The following is a 17,360-nucleotide window of genomic DNA, read 5'->3' on the forward strand; positions in this document are numbered from 1 at the left end:
CATTGAAAATTCCCCGAAAAACCCTTACATTCCTAACAGACTTCCTGAATTCAAAGTCTGTTAAGATATAGTCTATTATGGATCTGGTACCTTTAGCCTCCCATGTGTGGCCTTATGCTTGAAGAATGTATTCGTAACTGCTAAACCCATACTAGCACAGAAGTCCAGCAAACGTTTCCCATTCCCATTAGCTTCCATATCTTCCCCACGTATACCAATCACCCTTTCGTATCCTTTAGTTCTATTTCCAACTATCGCATTGAAATCGCCCATTAGCACTATCCTTTCCTTGCTATTGACCCTGACTACGATGTCGCTCAGTGCTTCATAAAACTGTCAATTTCATCCTCATCTGCACCCTCACATGGTGAATACACCAAGACAATTCTCGTCCTAACTCCTCCAGCTACCAAATCTACCCACATCATTCCCTTATTTATCTGCCTAACAGAAACTATGTTGCGTGCAATAGTATTCCTGATAAAACAGTCCTAGCCCACACTCAGCCCTTCCCTTTTTAACACCCGAGAAGTATACTTTATAATCTCCTATCTCTTCCTTGTTATCTCACCTTACCCGAATATCACTTATTCCTAGTACATCCAGATGCGTCCTCTTTGCTGACTCAGCCAGTTCTACTTTCTTTCTTTCTTTCTTTCTTCCATAAACCCCATTAATATTGATACCTCCCCATCAAATTCCATTTCATTTGCCAAGTTATTTCCAAGGAGTTCCTCGCCTGTCAAATGAGAGTGGGACTCCATTACTTTCATAGGTCCAAGGCTTGCTGAGAATGTTCTGAGCTCGGTAAATTCATGAAGCAGGATGCTACCCTACTTACACATAGTCCAAGTGAGGATCTCTCCTGTAACAGGTTTAACCATGCTGCTGTCCTCTGCACACTACGCACAGTCTGCCGACACAGTTACAATATTAAAACAGAGGACTTATCTAGTTCTTTTTCCGGGTTGAACCATGCTGTTGTCCTCTGCACACTACGACAGTCTGCCGACGCAGTTACAATATGCTGAAAATGTAACTGTCAATTTTTCTTCATTAATGATATGATATACTCTGTTCAAACTTATTCATTACTTTATATAACTCCTGTTCATTTTCTCTTTCGTACTATCAAAAGTATATGTTACTTACTAGGGCAGTTCCATAAGAAATTGTTGTTTAATGTGTTGTTGGAGAAGGACCAAATTTTATATACAGAAACTGCAGTCGTTGATGTCATGGTAGCATAATAGTTTTGTTGTAAAACAGCTGCTGCACATGAAGTATGTACAAATCAGAGAGCTACATTTGAATTTCTTTTTGTCGAGCAGAAGACCGTTGCAAACATTTACACATGCTTAAAAGAAATCTATGGAAATCAGGCAATGTATAGGACTACAATCATGTCATAGGTGAAATCTGGACATGGTTGAGAAAAAAAAGCAGCTGAATGATAGTGCAACGGTATATAGGTTCTTTTATCTTGGTGGAGTTGATGGAGGAAAGATAGATTTGAATGGAGACTATGTTGAATGAAAGATATTTATGGCTTATGGAGTAATAATGTGGTATATTCCCTGTTGCAATTAAACAAGCTTCCAATCAGAAAAAAATGATGTGCATTACTTATTGAACCATTTAGTATACAGAATATTATATAGATTGTGTTTAATAATCTTTTGCTTCTTTTCAGGCCCATGTAAATATTGAAGACTTAGATTCTTTGGAAGATGTCGAACACTGTGTTATTTATTACAACCAAGCTGTCCTGTTGTACCATCTCAAACAGTACAGTACTGCTCTTAAGATCATGAGTAAGATCTTTAGCTTTGTGGAGCCTATGGGTGAGTTACAATTTTATGATGAATCAATTTCATTGTGACAGAGTATCATACATAGAAATAGAACCTTATTCCCACCCTCCTCCTTCCTCTGCCTGAGAAAATTTAATTTGTTTCCAAATGCAGTAAATAGACTAAACAAGAACTCGGTAATTGGTGCTGCAACAACATTGTCATGCACTGCCCTGCTGCTCCAGCTGGGCATCCTTTGATACAGAGCAAAGACAAAATTAGGCAAACAGTTACTGTATAACTACAGCTGTTTTAAACTTGCCAATTCCTGAGCTGGTCTCCACTACTACTGCTTCTTCTTCTTCTTCTTCTTCTGCTGCTGTTGCTGCTGCATTTACTCTACCAAGCTCGATAGCTGCAGTCACTTAAGTGGCCAGTATCCAGTATTCGGAAGATAGTAGGTTCGAACCCCACTGTCAGCAGCCCTGAAAATGGTTTTCCGTGGTTTCCCATTTTCACACCAGGCAAATGCTGGGGCTGTACCTTAATTAAGGCCACGGCCGCTTCCTTCCCACTCCTAGCCCTTCCTTGTCCCATCGTTGCCATAAGACCTATCTGTGTCGGTGCAACGTAAAGCAAAAAAAAAAAACTACATTTACTCTAACTTCGGTGATTTCATCCAAGGTCTGAAATCTGGCTTCTGTTGATACATTTTCATCATTTCGATGTAATCCTGTGGTTTGGTTCCATCAGTAATCAAAGGGTAAGCTAAGGATGGGGTTTTCTTCTTCCAGTTCCAAATTTTCTTCTGTTTATGCTGCTCATCCAAGGTAGTAAAAGTAAAGGCAGAAGGACGTGGGTTCAATTCACTGTCAGGGAGTAGAAAATTTTAGGAAACGAGATTTCCATTTCTGGAGGTGCACGTGGTCCTCAGGTTTCTGGATTGGCAGTATATGGTAGCATGAGGCAAATAGGCCTTTAAACTGTAAAGCAAGAATGGGATGCTCGTCGATCCAACTGCGTGATTTGAATCCAATTCTCGTCACTGGAAGGACTTATAGAAGGGCATTTACGAACCTCCAGTCCTGTATTATAAAGAAAAATATGGATTGCAAATTATAACTCTCACAGGGTTAATCGTGGGAACCCAGGAGTCAATTCCTAAATTCTTATCACAGTTTTGGACTTCATTAGACATATGAAAACATCTGTTTACAAACATAGCGGTAGCTGCAATCTGTGGTTCAATATTACTGTAATTTTGAAAATCATACACACTGAATAGTATTGTGTGTTGCAAACTCTTTGTTGACTTGCTCGTTCGTTACTTTCTCTTTTATTTTTTTTTATGTGAAGGATTTTTTCATATTCAGTACTAATATGACTTATTAGTTAGTAACTTTTATAATCTCTTAAGCTGTGATGATTAAGTTGTATTTTGGAAAATGAAGTATAATTTCTCCTACTGGCAACCCTACCTGGAATAGATATGAGTGTTGGATTAATTGAACAGTTCAGAATTATTTGGGAATTTCTGGTCTGTTTGCAGCAAAGGTGAGGTAACAAGAACTTCTACATGGTCTCATAGTGTTTTCAGGGTGCTTTGAGGATCAAAAATCAGCCTTTTCTTAAATAATTTCAAAGAACTTGGAAATTTATTGAATATCTCCCTTGGTAAGTTATTCCAATCCCTAACTCCTCTTCCTATAAATGAATATTTGTCCCAATTTGTCCTCTTGAATTCCAACTTTATCTTCATATTGTGATCTTTCCTACTTCTAAAGACACCACTCAAACTTATTCCTCTACTAATGGCATTCCATGCCATCTTGCGCTGGCAGCTCGGAACATACCACTTATCTTGCAAGTGGCTATTCTATATTATATATAGTATTGAACAGGTGGAATAATAAATTTATTATTTTTACATACCACTTAGTCAAGCAGCTTGTCTTCTTTCTCCTAAGTCTTCCCACCCCAAACTTTGCAACATTTTTGTAACGCTACTCTTTTGTCGGAAATCACCCAGAAAAAATCGAGCTGCTTTTCTTTGGAATTTTTCAAGTTCATGAATCAAGTAATCTTGGTGATGGTCCCATACACTGGAACCATACTCTAGTTGGGGTCTTACCAGAGACTTATATGCCCTCTCCTTTACATCCTTACTACAACCCCTAAACACAGTCATAACCATGTGCAGAGATCTATACCTTTTATTTACAGTCCCATTTAAGTGATTACCCCAATGACGATATTTCCTTATATTAACACCTAGATATTTACAATGATCCCCAAAAGGAACTTTCACCCCATCAACGCAGTAATTAAAACAGAGAGGACTTTTCCTATTCGTGAAACTCACAACCTGACTTTTAACCCCATTTATCATCATACCATTGCCTGCTGTCCATCTCACAAAATTGTTGAGGTCATTGTGCAGTTGCTCACAGTCTTGTAACTTATTTATTACTCTATACAGAATAACATCATCCGCAAAAAGCCTACTTCTTTAGCATTAGTCACCTCCTCTATCTAGACATTCTCCTTGTAACCAACAGTCTTTACATACTGCACTGAATACTACTGCTTCTTGAACATCCTCACATAGACACTATCCTTGTTCATTAATTATTCCTGGAATCTCCATCTTAGAACCTGTTTCGGCCTTAAAATACCTAATACCCTTCCGTTTTTCACTAACATTTTTATGACTGCCATTTATGCTTGCCATCGTGTTATCCTTAGCTGACTTCTTTGCTAGATTCAATTTCCTAGTAGGTTCCTTCAATTTCTCCGTACTTCCACAGCTATTTCTAACTCTATTTCTTTCCAATCTGCAACTCCTTTGTAATATCTTTATTTCTGTATTATAATAAGGTGGGTCTTTACCATTTCTTACCACCTCAAACCTATTTTCACATTCCTCAACAATTGCTCTAAACTTTCACATTCCTCAACAATTGCTCTAAACCCATCCCAGAGTCTACATTTTATTTACTGTTTTCCACCAAACATAGTTACATTTTAAAAACTCCCTCATGCCTGCTTTATCAGCCATATGGTACTGCCTAATAGTCCTAAGGCCTTGCTTTCTATCACTTTGATGTTTAACTATGACAAAAACAGCTTCATGATCACTAATACCCTCTACTACTGCGGTTTCTCTATAGAGCTCATCTGGTTTTATCAGCACCACGTCCAGGATATTTTTTCCTCTAGTTGGTTCCATCACTTTCTGAATCAGCTGTCCTTCCCATATTAGCTTATTTGCTATTTGTTGGTCATGCTTCCTGCCGTTCGCATTACCTTCCCAAATTGACATTTGGTAAATTCAGATCTCTCGTTACAATCACATTCCTTTCCATGTCGTTTCCCACATACCTGATTATCTTACCAAATAATTCTGAATCAGAATCAGTTGCCTAATTATCTTTAGAAATGAGCGTTACACCTAGAATTTCATGTTTGTCATCTTTAACTTTTTCGTAGCTTAAAAATTCTTCTTTCACCAAAATGAGTACTTCCCGTCCCAGAATTCTTATCCTATCTCTACGATACATGTTCCAGTTCCGTGAGAACATTTCTGCATCCATTATATCATTTCTCAGCCATGATTCAACTCCTATTGCAATATCTGGTAAGTATATATCTATTAAATTACTTAATTCTATTCCTTTCTTTACAATACTTCCACAGTTCAACACTAACATTTTTATGTCATCCTTACTTGACTTCTAGATCCCTGTAACCTTATCACCACTCCCTAGACCACCGTACCTCCCTGTTACCCTTCCAAACAAATTTCCTAACTTATACCTACCACTGCAGTTTAAGTGAAGACCATCTGAGTGCAGATTCCTATTTCCTACCCACCCATTAGGATCTACAAATCTCACTCCCAGTTTCCCACACACCCACTCCAGTCTCATTTAAATCCCCCACCACCCTCCAGTCAGTATTCCTCCTACACAGTATTCCACTGATAACAATCTTCGCTTCCTTAAACTGCACCTGTGCTGCATATACCAGATCCCAGACATCTCCAGCTATGTTGGTACTTATACCAGCTTGCCTTACGTTGTTGGTACCAACATGAAACACTACCACCTTCTCCTTCCTTTCCTCCTTCTCTTCTACTTTCCTCAATATCTGCCTCAACCTAATTCCTGGATTACACTCTACCCTAGTTCGCTTTCCTCCACGCTCTTTCCCCACATGTCTAACATTGGAATCCCCCATAACCAGAGCCTCATGTGAAAACATGTACTTTTGAAAGTGGCAAGTAATGATGGGATATTAGATTCATTTTACTAAATCGATTGATTTGATTCCGTTCTCGTTACTGAATCGATACAGTGAGCCAATTCACGGCTTATAAGGTTCATCGATCTTATTGCATCTGTGTAGTGTGTACTGATAAGACAGCAGCAACAACATTCAATGCTTGCTGTTGTCACCTGGTCTTCAGTCTATGAACTGCTTTCCTATGTGTCATCTAGCTTTCAGATTCTCGATCCTCCTGCAGCCACTTCTTCGCATCAAGTTTTGATATTACAAAGCCATCCGCCAACAGTGACAATTCCATTAAATAAGTATATAGGGTTAGATGAAAAATATTTGTACACACAATCATCAGTGATCTGCATTTAGAGCTGTCGTGCAGGTGGAGGTTCCTTGTCAATTGTTTGCCTAGTCTTTTCTTAAATGATTTCAAAGAACTTGGAAATTTCATTATATTCTCAATAAATACATAATACCGAATGCAGGCTCACAGCTACGTGACCCTAAACACACTGCCGACTAGCTCGGTCGTCTTTGAAAATGTCTTTTTCTATCAGCAGAGGATTTTTTTAAAAAATCATCATATTTTGTATAGGCTACACTTTCCTTCCTTTAATGCCTTCCCTACTTCCTTTCCACTTGTACCACTTGTACAGTAGCCCACTGGTTTTCTGATTAAACATATTTTTATTTAAGCTATTGAATCAGTTGACTCGCTTACTCACTGTCCACGTACACTGGTGATCTCGTGATTCGATTATTGAAGTATTGTGCAATGATGCGACATACGAATTGAGAGAATACAGAGCGTTTTTCCCTATATAAAACAGACAATTATGAGTGGTCATGAGCATGACTCATAGTCATAGGGTAGGCTAGATAATAATGTTATTGGCTTTACATCCCACTAACTACTCTTATGGTTTTCGGAGACGCCGAGGTACCAGAATTTAGTCCCACAGGAGTTCTTTTACGTGCCAGTAAATCTACCGACACGAGGCTGACGTGTTTGAGCACCCTCAAATACCATTGGACGGAGCCAGGATCAAACCTGCCAAGTTGCGGTCTGAAGGCCAGGCCTCAACCGTCTGAGCCACTCAGCCAGGCAGGTGGGCTAGAGAGCTGAGTTTAATTAATTGTCGAATGTCAACTAGTTATAAAAATACTGATTGATTAAACTAATACGGCAAATAGAATAACCTAATAGCCTGCCTACTTACAAACTAGGTAGGCTACTTTGGAATTATGTTTTGACTACCTTTTTAACACTGCAAAGAAATCTGCCTATTATTTAGTGGGTATTATTTTCAGATGAGCTGTGCACATGAGTCCGTTATAGCGAACAATTCTTTCAGTGTGCTATGGCTCTGTATATATCACTGCAGTGGAAGTTCGGCTCCCCGCCAATGGCCAGTGTACTGATAATGAACCGTGTGTGTTGTGTCTCACTGATCCGTGAGTGCGCACTGTCGGCTGCGAATCAGCTGAATCGTGTGCCGTGAGCTTGCCATTCCTGTGAATCAATTCACTCGGACACTTCAATGAATCGATACACTGCTTCGAATCATGCACTCAGTAGCAAACACTAGTGGCAAGGAGTGGTAAGGACCCAGTATTATTGTAACAGGGAAATAGATTAAGAAGGAAGTGCAGATTAGAAATAAATAGTTAGGCATGGTGAGGGTAGTGTCGTAAGGAGAGTATGAAGGAGCTTATTAGGAAATTTAATTTAACAAAAAAAATCAGCTAAGGATAACATGTAGGCAGGCCCATGTTTTCCATTTATGTGTTTTCTCTGCACAGATGCTTGTATGAGTAACTGACTGCTCTCCATCTGCTTCTCTTAACTTTCTTATCGGAGCATTTAACGCTCAAGTAGACTTGATTCATGTAAGTTTAACAGACTTACATTTGTACTCATTCATGCTCAACAAACTGAAGAGGATAATATATCTGTAAAAGATTTGATCATTGGTTCATTTATTCACTACCGAGCTCGATAGCTGCAGTCTCTTAAGTGCGGCCAGTATCCAGTATTCGGGAGATAGTAGGTTCGAACCCCACTGTCGGCAGCCCTGAAAATGGTTTTCCATGGTTTCCCATTTTCATATCAGGCAAATGCTGGGGCTGTACCTTAATTAAGGCCACGGCCGCTTCCTTCCCACTCCTAGCCCTTCCCTGTCCCATCGTCGCCATAAGACCTATCTGCGTCGGTGCGACGTAAAGCAACTAGCATTTATTCACTTAGCTTCCATGAACTGTACAAGTACATACCTGGACTTATTATGCAAATAGTATAGGAATTGCCTGGTGATAATTAACAATCTGAAATGCAATATTCTATGTACTGTAGTGAACACTTCGTAAACAAATATTTAACATTAAAACAGCATATATTAATTTGCAAGAGTCAGAGAAAAAATTTGTTCTTCAGTTAGTTTTTCTCATTAATCTTGCCAACATTCATTCATTTTGGGTTGGACGTTTCCTTGCTCAGATACAGGTTTGAATCTGTCTTGGTGTACCATCTGCAAGATCATCAAAAGCCACTTTTGGTCCAGTTTATTCCATTCATCTGTGATGATTCTTTGTGAGGCTTACATATCAAGTGATCAGTCAAAATATCCATGAAATCTTTTCAATTTATCCTGGACCTGTTCAATGAGACTCATCTGTGGGAAGCAGGCAGGCCATTTCATTCATGTGATTCCAGCATGATAATGAAAACTTTACTATGAACATGTGAGTAATCATCTGTTAGGATGAAGTCCTCCAAAATGCTGGTGATATGGTTTCACTTTGGTATCCCTGTACTGTGGAGCATGTAGTATGCTCTGAACTGCAAGTGGAGGTGTACAATGGCCCCATGTAACACTACCTCAAGAACGTCAGTGGACCACCATCTTGTTTCGCACATCAAGTATTACTTATTTCCTTCCAGACATATGTGGGATCATCTGGGTTCAGACGTATGCCATATTTGTTGGTAAACTGCTCCCTTCACCAATTCTGGAGACCATTTACTTAATTCCTTGCCCATCTGTAATCAGTTGCGTGATGTCGAGGTGGAATTGTTGTACCTCACCATACCTGTCGGGATTACAGATTAGCATCATGCTACCTATTTCTAATGGTGGTGACCACCTGTAGCTACCAGAAACACTACATTGAGTCCTTTAACATTCAGGTATGGGTTCCCCCAAGCCAACAGTTGGAGATAAATCATGAGCTGCAGTTATAGAACACGGATGACCTGTGCAGTTTAAATCAACATCAGACACAATTCTATGTATGAGCCTCATCAGCTTGCTTCTCCTGCACTTAATTCCAATATAATTGGTCGATTACTGGACATTATAAATTTTTCAGCTAACTCATTCTTGGTTGCTAGTTTTTTTCCCCAGTGTGCAGATTTGGGCTCATCAGTTGGTAACGAGCACACCTACCAAGATGCATGGCTAGTGCATACCGTGGAGGCCGCTGCGTAGGTTACTTATATTGGAATTATGAATTTACTCATTCAGGATAAATATTTCGGGTTCCCTGTTGGAATCTTTATCTATAGAATCTCCTGCACTTGTCGAGCAGCACTCCTTGTTGACAATCTTTCTTGATGTTAAGTGGTTATTGAGACATGATCAAATGTTGACATTTTTCTTTTTGCCATCATGGTCTTTCACTATACTGTTCAGAACACAACTCTGCTTCTTTAACTGGTAGTTAGTATAACGAACCGAAGTACTACCTACCATTGGAGTTTGACGTTCTATCTATGCATAGGCTACATACATCATGTGCTTATGTTTGCAAACAACTTCAGGGGGTCTGCGAATGGATCTGTAAGGATATATTTTTTGATTGCCACATTACTTGTGTAGAAGAAATACTTAGAACTATTTGTTTATAAGGCATGAAACAGGGGACATGATAAGCGCAGTGGCTTAGCTGCTGGCTTTCTATTCTTGTATAGACAGCTGTGGTTCGAATCCCTGTAAATTTCAGGTTGAAATTTTCACATGGAAAGTCTCCGCATTAAGTAATAATAATCTATTAATTAATTAAATACTCTATTGTTTAAATTATATTTTGACAGTCTTGATGATAAAAATAAACAATAAATTGTTGTTGTTCAACATTAATGATACAGCCTTCTGCTCCCAATATAGTAAGCTTGAACCTGACTGAAGTTGAATATTTGAGAGTGTTTAAATGTGACTACTACGAGGGCTGGTTTATTTTTTCAACCTTCGATGGGCTATAAAATAAAGACACATTGACATAACAAAATTATTTTATTACTAAAAATTTAGTAGTTTCATACTTTTTCTACATAATTGCCAAAACCTTTTAGGCATTTGTCGTATCGTGACACCAGCTTTGCAATGCCTTCTGCAAAGAAGTCTGCCGCCAGTGAGGTAAGGTGCATCTGGACGGCCTCCTGAAGTTCTTCGTTGGTAGCAAAGCATTGTCTGCCCAACCATGCCTTCAAACTCAACACGCTCAACCATGCGTACAGTAGTGACCGATTTGTGTCCTTGCCCACCATCGTCATGGATGCTGTTCGCCCTTCTTTAAATTTTTGACACCATTCCCATACACTACCACCACTCGTACAGATTTCACCATACCATAACACTACACTCATTCTGCGATGGATTTCGGAAACACTACATCCTTCTGCTTGCAGAAAATATATCACAGTTCGCAGCTCATGCTTGGTGGGAGTATCAGTCTTAGTGGCCATATTTAATTGATCGTAGCTTGGCTACGACTGATGCATTGGAGCCGACAGTGGCAGAGGTTGCGGAAGGGATGTTGCGTGATTGCATGATGCACAGATCTGGCTCCAGACTATCTCTTGTTTACTTACATGCACGATCGGAGGTTGAGAAAAAACCCTCGTACTTAATGTTGATTTCCAACTAGTTAATGCAGGACAAAATTTCATGACCCTGGCATTTGTTGCAATCATTACTAGTTAGAACAAATTGTAAACAGTTATTATTTGTTGCTCTTGGAGGAAACATTGATCACTTCTGTTGACTTACCTCTCCCTAATTCCTAACTAAAGGATTTAACTTTACAAAGACCGTATTTCTTCTTTGTAATTTGTTTCCTGATTATCGTTTTTCATATTGCAGAGGAAAGCCTGGCCCATCGAGTATGCTTACTTCTCATTGAGTTACATCTTTGTACATACCAACCTGAGAAGGCCCTCACTCTCATTTCATACATTGAGAATCAGTTTGTTTCAACTGATCCAGTCATTACAACTGAGAAGGACATGAAGCCTTTGGAAAAAGAGCATAAGGAAAAAAAGGTATGAATGATTCATCATGAACTAATGTTACTTTGTTAGTCTACTTTCCTAATTTTTGTTGTTGGTAAAGGTATATGTATGGTATCTTGTAATTGTGTAAACCCTATATCAATTTCCAAAGTGCCGAGCTGAGTATCTTGGTTGGTAGAGCGCTAGCCTTCAGAGTTCAACTTGGCAGGCTCGTTCCTGGCTCAGTCTGGTTGTATTTGTAGGTTCTCAAATACGTCAGCCTCACATCGGTAGATTTACTGGCATGTAAAAACTCCTGTGGGACAAAATTCCAGCACCTCAACATCTCCAAAAAACATAAAATATAGTTAGTGGGATGTAAAAACCAATGTTATTAATTTCCAAATCTCTGTACCATTTTGTATAATTGAGATCTTGGTGCCATATTTTACTTTGCTATCTTAATAAAAATTAATAAAAACTACTACTTGAAATTTCATTAACCAAAATAACTACCTCAGCCCGAAGTTGAGCCAGTATGTCAGGGGAACGACTCCTAACACGTCTCCCAAGCATATCCCAGAGATGCTCTGTTGGGTTTAGGTTGGGACTACAAGCAGGCCACACCATGCGCTCAATCCTGACTTCATCTGGGTATTCACATGCACAGACAGCAACCTGTTGACTAGCGTTTTGATACATGATGATAAAGTTTTCGGCAATGACAGGTGGAGAAGGCACTATGTGATCCACTAATATCTCCTCGATGTATCAGTGGGCTATCAGACTCCCATTCTTGACAGACACAAGCTCTGTGCATGTGTCAATGGTAATCCCAGCCCAGACCATGACAGAGCCTCCATTGAACAATGTCCTTGCAAAGAAAATGGAGGGTGAATAACATTCCCTGGGCCTTCTCCAAACTCTCTCCTGTCCATCCAGTGTCCTTAAATAAAATCTGGATTCATCCTATAAACAGCACCGAGCTCCACAGTCCAGTTTGGATGGGCATTGGCAAATCCCATCCAGGAGGCACGGTGTTCCCATGTAACCAGAGGTGGTGTGGCAGGCTTTGTGGACTGTAAAACCACTTCATACAGCTTCCTCCTTACTGTTCTTTTGCTGACATTTGTGCCCCATACTTGTTGCGAATTATTTGTGGTCTCCACAGCAGTTGTGCGTTTATCATGAAGAACTTGCATTAAAATAAAGCGATCATCACACTTAGAATGCTTTTCCTCTGTCCAGAAACACTCCTTTTGATGTAGATATTGTTTTCTCTGTTCCTTTTAACAATTCTGTACATGTTAGAACTAGACATGCCTATATATAACATCTGCCATATAGTGTATACGGCGCTCATTCTCCGCTAATGCCATGGCTCTTGCTGTGTTTTCAGGAGACAGAGCCATTATGACTTGACTTAGAAGTGAGACTAACTGTTGTAGACAAGCTGTAATGTCCACAAAAATACATGTCATGAGAATTCACAGCAATAAACCTTAAGACAGCTGTTTGTGGTTGTTCTTGTAAAAAGGTGGGAAATCGCAGTATTAGTGGCGTGATTGTCATGATCGATAATGTTTCTTGATTACTGCACTGGAACTTCTCAGCTGGGCTAATTGAATTGTTGTAATGTCACAATATTTTATTTATACTAGGTTTAAAGCAGACCAGCATTAAATGTTGTCTGTGTCACTTTTTTTGTCAGTGAGTATATGATGGATGGACCGGGTTGAGAACAGTATAAGACCTGAATTAGAACATGGTATGGATGAAGAGCAGTGAAAAAGTAGAATAAAACAGAGAGGAACTATATTTGCACCAACTCAACTACATCTGGACAAGAAGAAACGATCATCTTAAAATCTAGTTGAAGTACTGTACTTCTTTGTACTTTATTTTGTTAGTTAAAGAAATGGTTGGCATATTGCACAATATGTGACAAAATATTTAATCTTTTTCTCTCACAGAACTATTGATTTCATTTTCTTGTTTGAAAATTAAATTTGAAATGGCATACTTTTGGTTGTAATATTGTTAACATTGTCAAAGTGGATTAAAATCTTTTCTACGACTCCTTTTTTTTTACTAGTAGTCCTTCATTTATTAATTTAATTACTGTACATAAGCCTGTTAAAAGGAACTAGACAAGGTCAGCAAGGAAACTGGTCTAACCATGAATCCAAGAAAAACAAAGCTGTTGACCAATGTAGCAGCAGAACCCATACACATAGACCGTGAACCATTGGAGTACATACAGGACTACACGTACCTGGGCCAGAACATATAATTCCATTACAATGTGTCTGTCTGTTAGGTCATCAGCCCAGAGGCTGGTTGGATCCTCAAATAGCACCACCAAAGGTTATGCGGTTATAAGGAAACCGCAAAAACCAATGGCAGCACCAAAATGAGGCGTACTAGGCAAGCCGAGGAGTGAGGTAGTTTGCCATTGCTTTCCTCACTGGGTCAGAAAGTGCTATTGCAGCACGACTGACCCTATGAGCAACACCTTTCATAACACTCAGATGCACTAGCCGTGCTCTGAATGTCATTACTTAGCACCACCCATACCCCAGCAGCTTCCATACTGTCACAGCCATGGATGAGACTGGGACTTTGGTGAAAGCTACACTTTATTCTGGCCTGTGCCAAGAGATGGATACAAAAGTACTGTATCCATCAAGAAATGGCAGCAGGCAACTCCATTACAATAGGGAGAAAGAAATTTAAAGAAGAATTGGTCAAGTGTGGAAAAAATTTTGGGCCCTGAAATTCATTTTAGGGGACAAATCCCTAAAGCTAAGTATGAAGACCACAGTCCTGGAGAAGTGTGTACCACCAGTAATGCTTTATGGATGCCAAACCTGGTCATTAACTTCGAATCAAAGCAAAACGCTGCAAATAGGCCAACGCAGGATGGAAAGGAAAATCCTCAACATCATGCAGAAAGACAGAATGAAGAATGAGGAGGTACGCAGAAGGACCGGTATAAGAGACGCACTCAACATAGCAGACAGATTGAATTGGAAATGGGGAGGCCATATTGCAAGAATGGAGCGCAAAAGGTGGATACACAGACTAACATTGTGGGATCCTAGAATTGACAAGAGAAACATAGGAAGGCAGAGGATCCGATGGGCACAGTGGACAAGAAGTGCAAGAGACAGAGAAGAATGAAAGACCCTTGAAGAACTCCTCCAGGTGTATAAATGCAAATTAAAATTTTGTATGTGCTTAGATATATGAACAAGAATACATAACCGACAAGATGTATAGGTTAGAAATGTGTGTGTCACTAACAGGCAAGAAAAGTGATGCTTTCACATTCTTTAGGACTGCTCACCTAACGAGTTTATCCGAGTGAAGCCTTGCTTAGCTGGAGGCCATTTCTTCGAAGGCTAGATTTAGATATAAGCCTACGCAAAGTCCCTCTTTAGCTAAAAAAGGTTATTATTTTTGTGTCGAGTTTGGTACGGTGTTCCTGACTTACAGAAATCTGAAGTTGGTATTTTTCTACCCTCGGCAACTCCATTCTTGCCACAAGCGAGAAATGTGCTGCATACATATCGCTTCTTTTGCGTGGCATCTGTTTAAGTAGTAGTATATGCTTAGGATGGCTGGTGTGAGTTCTCATTATAAGTCATTCATGGCTACAGAAAAGCTCCTTATTTTTGAAGAGGCAGAACAAATTGATAATCGCGCTGAGGGAACAAAGTATGATGTAGACAAGAGTTGTGGTACGTGATAGGAGGAAAAACGAGGAACTAGTCTTGAGCAAATTGTAACCGTCAGGCTCTTGTGAACAAAAAAGCAAAGTTTCCAGAAATCAAATACAGGATACATGAATATGTGACTGAAAAAAAAAAAAAAACAGTTTAGGTGTGAACTCATAAATGAAATGAGTTGGTTGAAAGCTATAGCAATGGCAAGAATGTTAAAAAATGAGTTTTAAGGCTTGCCATGGATGGCTTATGCATGTTTTTGAATGAACTAACTTTAGTTTTTGTAGGAAAAACTAGCATTGCGCAATGTTTCCTAGCCAGTTATGTGGAATAGATTGCGATTTCCTCAGATTTGTTATTTGTTTATGCCGGATAAATTTTGATGTATTCCTGCAAATAGTACTGCTGAACGAACATTGGTATATTTTGAAGATTATGATCCAATGAGTGATTTCATTACATAATGTATTGTAGTATTTACAGTTTTCAATATAACTATTTAATAAAGCTGTACAAATACAAAAAAGAATCTAAATTTCCCTCCCTGAAATTAGGGTGCAAGGATTATTAATGTAAATTCAGTATTTACTTCCTTTCATTATGACAATACAAGTTTTCATTTGTCTAAGTCACACCATTGTAGGCAGCTTATATAGCAAGATAACTGCAATGTTTAATGAAACTGTCATTTTGGAGCTAAGGTATTATTATGAATATTGCTAGAAGGGAAATTTCATAAAACTTTCTTCGCTGCATGCCACAGGATCAGAAGTTTTATAAGTTCTGTTCACCTTGCATTTAATTATTATATTTGACCTCTAGCTTCACTGAAAAACTTGGCTTTTCTGGGATTCAGAGCTAATCATAGCAACTCATCTCTCCAAATTCATATCCTGTTCATGAAAATGAATTATAGAGTTCTGAGTAATGAGCTTCTTCATTTTATTTTCTTCCAAGGCACTCTCATTTTGGGACAAACTTAATTTTGACTATGTTAATAAGACATGATAATAAGCTTTTGGGCTTTTGCTGTGTTAGAAAACAAGGTGAAATTCTCTCAGTTTTGCAAAGAACTTTGTTCTACATCTTCAGAAGAGCAAATTTCTTTGCAAAATGTAAAGAATTTCACCTTGTTTTCTGACATGGCTAAAGCCCAAAAAGCTTTTTATCATGCCTACAATTAGATGCTGTGAAGGCATCAATCTAAATACTGTATGTTAATAACATTCATGAATTGTCAATTTTCAAGTATTTAACATGTCACTGGTTTTATATTTGCATACATGGTATTGTAAAGTAATCCTATCTGATTATTATTATTATTATTATTATTATTATTATTATTATTATTATTATTATTATTATTATTATTATTATTTCTCCCCTATTCAGCTGTTGAATGCATGCATCTTGCTTAATGCATAAACCCAAGGGAAAGGGATGAATAATCTGTTTTTCCGATTCAGTACGCAATCTTTAGCATAGAGTGAACTAAACTAGAGAAGCAAATGTAGAAAAATATATTTGAACTATGTAATATTTTATAGAATCTTGTATGTTTATTCATGCTGTTCATTCATAAATAAAAGAATAACTTGGGTAACAAAATTACTTATTCGCTTTTCAGCCTGTTTCAGTAGATGCTGCTACTGATGCCTTTCGACTCAAACTGCTGCAGTATAGAGCTCGCTGTTATGTTCTGACACATGCTCTGAAAGCCTGTAAGAGAGAAATTAAGAGTATTGTTACATCAGGAGGGTTGGTAAGTATGATGTTTTAAATTAACCTAATTGCATATACAATTCCCCATTGTAAAACTTCTTTGCATTTGATGGAAGGAATGGACTTGTAGACCAGTTTAATTTGTGTTTAGAATCCCTTGATTTCCTTTGTTTCAAGTTGCAGAAATTAAGATTTTGTTGATCACTTGTGAAGAATATGCTTAAAAATATACAACAACAATAATGAATAAGATTGCAGTCATAGTTGATAGTTTCTAGTTCAAAATATCAGACCTTTGACTCTAATATGTAAGGGAAAATAGTGCATTAATATTGCATAGCAGATCAGAACTTTCCTATATTGCCACTGGAAAAATTTACAAAAAGTTTTATTGCCTTAAATCCAGAGTAGGAAAGTTGGATGAAACTGGTGGAAGATTTTGAAATTATTGGGTAGTAAAAGAATAGCCTAGTGTAATGCTTATCATCCAAATATGCAGAGAGTTCTTCAGCGTACCCTGTGCACCTTATCTTTATCATCTGTGTTGTCCAGCTCTCTAGCTAAATG

At 38.5% G+C, this 17,360-nt stretch overlaps 1 protein-coding gene across 1 annotated transcript in view; it reads left to right on the plus strand.

The window, feature by feature from the left end:
• Not10 (CCR4-NOT transcription complex subunit 10) overlaps nt 1-17,360 on the plus strand; it is a 149,528-nt gene that overhangs the window by 9,884 nt on the left and 122,284 nt on the right. Inside the window, exons 2-4 of the mRNA XM_067148623.2 lie at nt 1,694-1,844; nt 11,216-11,394; nt 16,699-16,833. Coding sequence (XP_067004724.1) covers nt 1,694-1,844; nt 11,216-11,394; nt 16,699-16,833 — 465 coding nt within the window. The remainder of the gene's footprint in view (nt 1-1,693; nt 1,845-11,215; nt 11,395-16,698; nt 16,834-17,360) is intronic.

Source organism: Anabrus simplex, chromosome 5, assembly GCF_040414725.1.
Source record: "Anabrus simplex isolate iqAnaSimp1 chromosome 5, ASM4041472v1, whole genome shotgun sequence".
NCBI classification, from domain to species: Eukaryota; Metazoa; Arthropoda; class Insecta; order Orthoptera; family Tettigoniidae; genus Anabrus; species Anabrus simplex.